The sequence below is a fragment of the Ailuropoda melanoleuca genome, chromosome 7 (genome assembly GCF_002007445.2).
Source record: "Ailuropoda melanoleuca isolate Jingjing chromosome 7, ASM200744v2, whole genome shotgun sequence".
Classification (NCBI taxonomy): domain Eukaryota; kingdom Metazoa; phylum Chordata; class Mammalia; order Carnivora; family Ursidae; genus Ailuropoda; species Ailuropoda melanoleuca.
Window position 1 is genome coordinate 52,059,483 of NC_048224.1, and position 5,023 is coordinate 52,064,505.

At 57.0% G+C, this 5,023-nt stretch overlaps 1 protein-coding gene across 1 annotated transcript in view; it reads left to right on the plus strand.

The window, feature by feature from the left end:
• Window positions 1-45: 45 nt before the first annotated feature.
• LMX1B (LIM homeobox transcription factor 1 beta) overlaps window positions 46-5,023 on the plus strand; it is an 81,065-nt gene continuing 76,087 nt past the window's right edge. The window contains exons 1-2 of the mRNA XM_002916321.4: window positions 46-184; window positions 1,022-1,208. Of these exons, the coding sequence (XP_002916367.1) occupies window positions 46-184; window positions 1,022-1,208 (326 nt within the window). The remainder of the gene's footprint in view (window positions 185-1,021; window positions 1,209-5,023) is intronic.

Consider the following 5,023-nt stretch of genomic DNA (forward strand, 5'->3'; position numbering starts at 1 on the left):
GGCGAGCACCCTGGCCGGCGGGGCCCGCGGCGCGCCCCGCGTCCCATGGATATAGCAACAGGTCCCGAGTCGCTGGAGAGGTGCTTCCCCCGCGGGCAGACGGATTGCGCCAAGATGCTGGACGGCATCAAGATGGAGGAGCACGCCCTGCGCCCCGGGCCCGCCACTCTGGGGGTGCTACTGGGTGAGTGCGGCGTCAGAGCGCCCGAGTGGTCATAGGCAAGGGACAGGGGCATCCTTCCGAGATGGACAGAGGCGTCCAGAGCAACGGAATAAGGAAATGGTTTGCAGGACATGGGGGTGCGGGAGGACACAGACTAGACTCCTGCAGTGATCGCTAGAGGGGCAACAGGCACCCCTAAACAGGCATCATGAGGAGACAGAGGTTTGCAAGGACACCACCTAGGAGGAGGGAGGCCAGGACAGCTCCAGCTGCCACCCACCATCCTCACTGGGCCTTGGTGCTAGAGCTGCCACTCCCGAGGGGGTAGAAGGCGGGAGGCAAGAGTGATGGAGGACCCAAGTAGTCACCTTAGCAAGCTTGGGAGCGGTGCCAGGTCACTTGGTGGGGGGAGCTTCTAAGAGAAAATTGTCCCCTAGGCCACCCGAACTACAGGTTTTGGGGAGATTGGGGACAGAAGACCACGAACGCCACCGTGGGGCGTGTCAGCCAGCAAGCGCCCCAGCCTCACCTCGCCTGTCTTGGTCCCAGCCGGCTACCCTGCGCCGTGCCGGTTCTCATATGTAGTAACACCAAGCGGTGGATCTCCGGAGAAAGGGAGAGTGCAGCGCCGAGCCAAGGCTCGAGTCCCGCGGCCTCTCCGCGCGGGAGTCCGCGGACTCACACGAACCAGCTGAGGCTGCCCGGGCCCTGGTGCGGCGGCCGGGGGAGTGCAGGCGGCGGGCGGTGCTCCCGGGTTGCCCTCGCCCTTGGGGCCCGGGCTGCGGGCACCGCGCGGCCGGGACGCTGGGGCCAGGCTGGTCGGCGCTGACCGCCCGGCTCTCGCCCTGTGCGCTGCAGGCTCCGACTGCCCGCATCCCGCCGTCTGCGAGGGCTGCCAGCGGCCCATCTCCGACCGCTTCCTGATGCGAGTCAACGAGTCGTCCTGGCACGAGGAGTGTTTGCAGTGCGCGGCGTGTCAGCAAGCCCTCACCACCAGCTGCTACTTCCGGGATCGGAAACTGTACTGCAAACAAGACTACCAACAGTAAGCGCCTCTCGTCCTCCTCCTTCCCTGCCGCCGCCCGGCACTCGAGCCCGGCCACCCCCGCTGCCAGGCCAGGCCCGCGTCCGCCCAACTGCCGGCTCTGCGCGCCACTGGGCCCGTCAGCTCCGAGGGCTGTGCGGGCAGCGCGACTCCGGGCAGGGACCAACCATCCCAGCCTGGCTGCCACTGGTGGGGTGGCAGGGAGCCTCTGGCGGTCCCTAATTGCCCTCTTTTGTCTGGAAACCTGCACTGGTTGTGGTACAGGACAAGGCCCTTGGCCAACTAGGGGATACCATCCCTCTGTCCAGGGACAGGGCCTGACCTCAGTGAGGCCTAAATTGGGGACCAAGAATTGATTCCCAAATGAAAACAGTGCTTTAGGGAGCCAGGCCCTGGCGGTGTGCTTCCCAAAAGTAGGGTTTTATGGAGGTCTGGGGTTCCTGGAGCAAGGAAGTGGAGTTTGGGGGTGGGGGGAGCTGCTGAACTGCCTGAGCAGCTCAGGATGCCCCTTCCTGCCACGCTCCCTGTTGGACTTTCAGTCCGTGATAGAACAGTGTCCATTCCCACCAAAGCGTTCCATGCGGGAATTTTGCACTTCACAATTTCTGCTGGCTGTAGGAGCTGTCTAGGAAGAGGACCTCAAGAGGTGGCAAACCACAATCCAGGCTCCTGGGGGCAGGGATGAAGTACTGCCCAAGTCAGCCTTCCCCAGCAGGCCCTCTTTCTTGCACAGTGTTTGTGTTGGAGAGGGGGGTGGCTTGCTCTGCCCTGGCGTGGCCTAAGCCTCAGGGTTGAGTCCAGAGACTATGGGTTGAGCCCTACCTGCTGACTTTTGTTTTTAGCTGAGACTATGGATTTGTCTGGCAAGGTGCTGGGACAGATAAGAGCAAATGCGGGCTTTTTATTTTGACCCTCTGGGTTTTGTGCCTGGCAGTGTGATTGGAAGGAAGGCAGAGAGGAGCAATAGCCGAAAGAAGGGTGTGGGAACCCCCAGGGAGGCATTGCAGAGACAAGTGGGTGCATTCAAGAACTTTCTAGTGAGGCCCAAAAGACCCTTTTAGATGGGACTGCAGGATGAGTAGGCTCTCAGGTGGTTTGGGCCTCAGAGGGAGCTGTGTGTGCCCACACCTCCAGGAAAAGGTTGGGCTGCCAATGCCTGGTGATGATTGCAGCCTCCCTGTCTCCCCAGGGACTGTTCCTAAATCCAGGCCCTGATGGGAAGTGAAGCAGCCGGGGTGCCCCATCTCCATCTCTCTAGCTGCTTGGCTGAGGCCTGGAAATAGTGGGGCTGTAGGCTAGAGCCCTAGAGAGGGTATTAGGCTCTACTCTGAGACGTTCTGGCTAAGCCCCACAACAACACCTAATCTGACTCCCTTGGTCTGGAGTGTCCTACAGGACTTGCTTTTTGCACCTTGCTCTATCTTGCCCCTGGGGGCTCTGCGGGCAGGAATTTGGGTACATTTGAGAGTCAACTCTTCTGCTGATCCCAGAGTCTTGCTGAGACCTCTCCCTGTCTGGAGCACCCCAAATTAGGCACACTGCCATTGGTAGGGTTTGTGCTATGCCCTGGACTGATAGGATTCTAGTTCCAGAAGAAAGTGTGGCCGCCAGTCAGTTCGGCCACAAGCAGGCAAAGAGCAGCACAAATAAAATGGGGGAAAGTAGTTTAGGGTAGATGTGGTTAGGGGCTTTGGTCTGGCCAAGGGGCAGGGCTCACCAACTTCTAGGCCACCCACGTCCTGCCGGCCTGCGCCTCTGCCTGCCCGACCCTTAGCTCAGCTCTGGCGGTGCCACTTCTAACTTAGCTCAGCCACCGGCCTGGATGACTCAACATGTGGGGGGCAGGAGGCCCAGGAAACTGGAAATGGGCCTCCAAGTCATTTGTGCAGATTTTTTTAAAAGAAAAATGTCTTACATATTGGAAGGACCCTTTCCAACCTCTCGTATGCATCTGCCAGGACTCTTCCCCTACCCCTCAGTCCTTTATGGAGCTTCTGTTTAAAACAAGGAAAGGATGCTCCCTGGTTCTTCGGAGCACAGAACGGTAGTCACAAAATTTGAGCAGGACGTTCCCTTACAGCAGAGCGGCCAACCCCCTAATTTTACAAAACAATTGAACATTAAACATTTGTGTTTGCTTTGTTGAAAGCCTATTTGCTTTTAAAAAGAGAGAAAAAAGGCACCTCTCTGAGAGCTTGATGCTTCAATGCAGTTGGGATGTGTTTGCGGGTGAATTTTGGTGCTGGGCGAATCTCAGGTCCTGAGTTCCGAGTCTGGGTCCAGCAAGGCGGCAGCCTCCAAGCGGGCATTATTCACGCCCCTCACGGTGCCCTCCTCCTCCCTCGCCCCCTCTTTCTTCCAATAAGGCCAATTAGGTATCTGCACTAGGCGGGCCGTTTGGGGGCTGAGGAGGGGTTGTTATCAAGACAATCCTTTGGACAAATACCCCGGCGGGTCTCGCCTCAGCGTTTCTCAGGGAGAGCCAGCCCAGCAAGGCAGGCTGGGGCTCACGGGGGAAGCGATGTTCTTTTGCACAATAAAAGTGTATTTCACGACTTATTTTTTCTTTGAGGATCGCAGATGCATATTTATTGCATCTGTGCGTAAATGCTTTTCAGACGAGAATCCAGGCAAGTGGGCGCAGAAACGTGCCTTCTCGATTTTGTCGAGCCTTTGTGTCAGCGGTATAGGGAAATTAACACCCCCCCCCAATAACTTTTGAAAATGTGTCCTCGCCCCACGAGGAGCTTGCGGGGCTTAGTCCTTAGAAAGAGATGGCTATTTTTATTAAGCGTCTCTTCTTCCTTTCGATTTATTTTAAAGATCCGGGACACCCAGAAGCGCAACGTTATTTTACGCACCATGGGGGTGATTAATTGACGTTCGGGCACATTTAATAGCATTTGATCAAATCCACCCGCACGTCCCGGACGGACGAAGCAGAGCGCGGGCCACGGCATTTAGGCATTTTCACGCCTAACTCGAAAAGTTTACTTTTTTCGCTGTATGTGTTTTTTGGGGCTCCTTTTTTCAAAAAAAAAAAAAGCGTCGGATCGTTCTGCGCCTGAAGTTCTGGGCCCTCGGCAGCCGGAGCTCCTTCTCGGACTCAAAACCTGGTTAGAAACCGGGAGGAAACGGGGCCTCCAAACGCAAAATCACGAACACCTCTCTCTCCTTCCTCCAACGGAGAACACATGAAAAAAAAAAAAATGACAACATAATCCCCCCCCCGCCCCATTTTTTTTCATGGTGGCTTGGCCAAATAGAATTATGTAAGTCTTTTTTCTTGCCGTCTGTCGCTCGTCTGGAAAGCGTTTCTATCCTGAGGAGGTGGCGAATTCCTGGAGGAGGCTCCGGAAGGGGGGAGGGTCGGTGGGAGAGTCCAAAAATCTGTCACAAAATGGAGTCTAATCGCTTGTAAGACAGCTCCCAGGCCTGGCGACCCCTAGATCCGCTGGTGTGCGAGCGGGGGCCTGCGTGGGCCGAAAGTCACGGCGCTCCTGCGCGGGCCGTGCTCCCACCTCGGCGTCCTGGGCTGGCGGCGCCCTTCCGCCCGCCGGGCCTGCCCGGGCGGCCTCGCCTCTCGGCAAGCAGAGTACGGAGCTCCGCTGAGCCTGCGAGGGTCCCCTTGGGCTCGCCTGCCCAGGTAGGATGCGCCCACCCGCGGAAGGGGGGGGCAGCGAGGCTTTGATTGAGTGTCGGAAAAAAACTGAGTCCTGAGGTGATTTTTCTTTTCTTTTCTTTTCTTTTCTTTTTTCTTTTCTTTTCTTTTCTTTTCTTTTCTTTTCTTTTCTTTTCTTTTCTTTTCTTTTCTT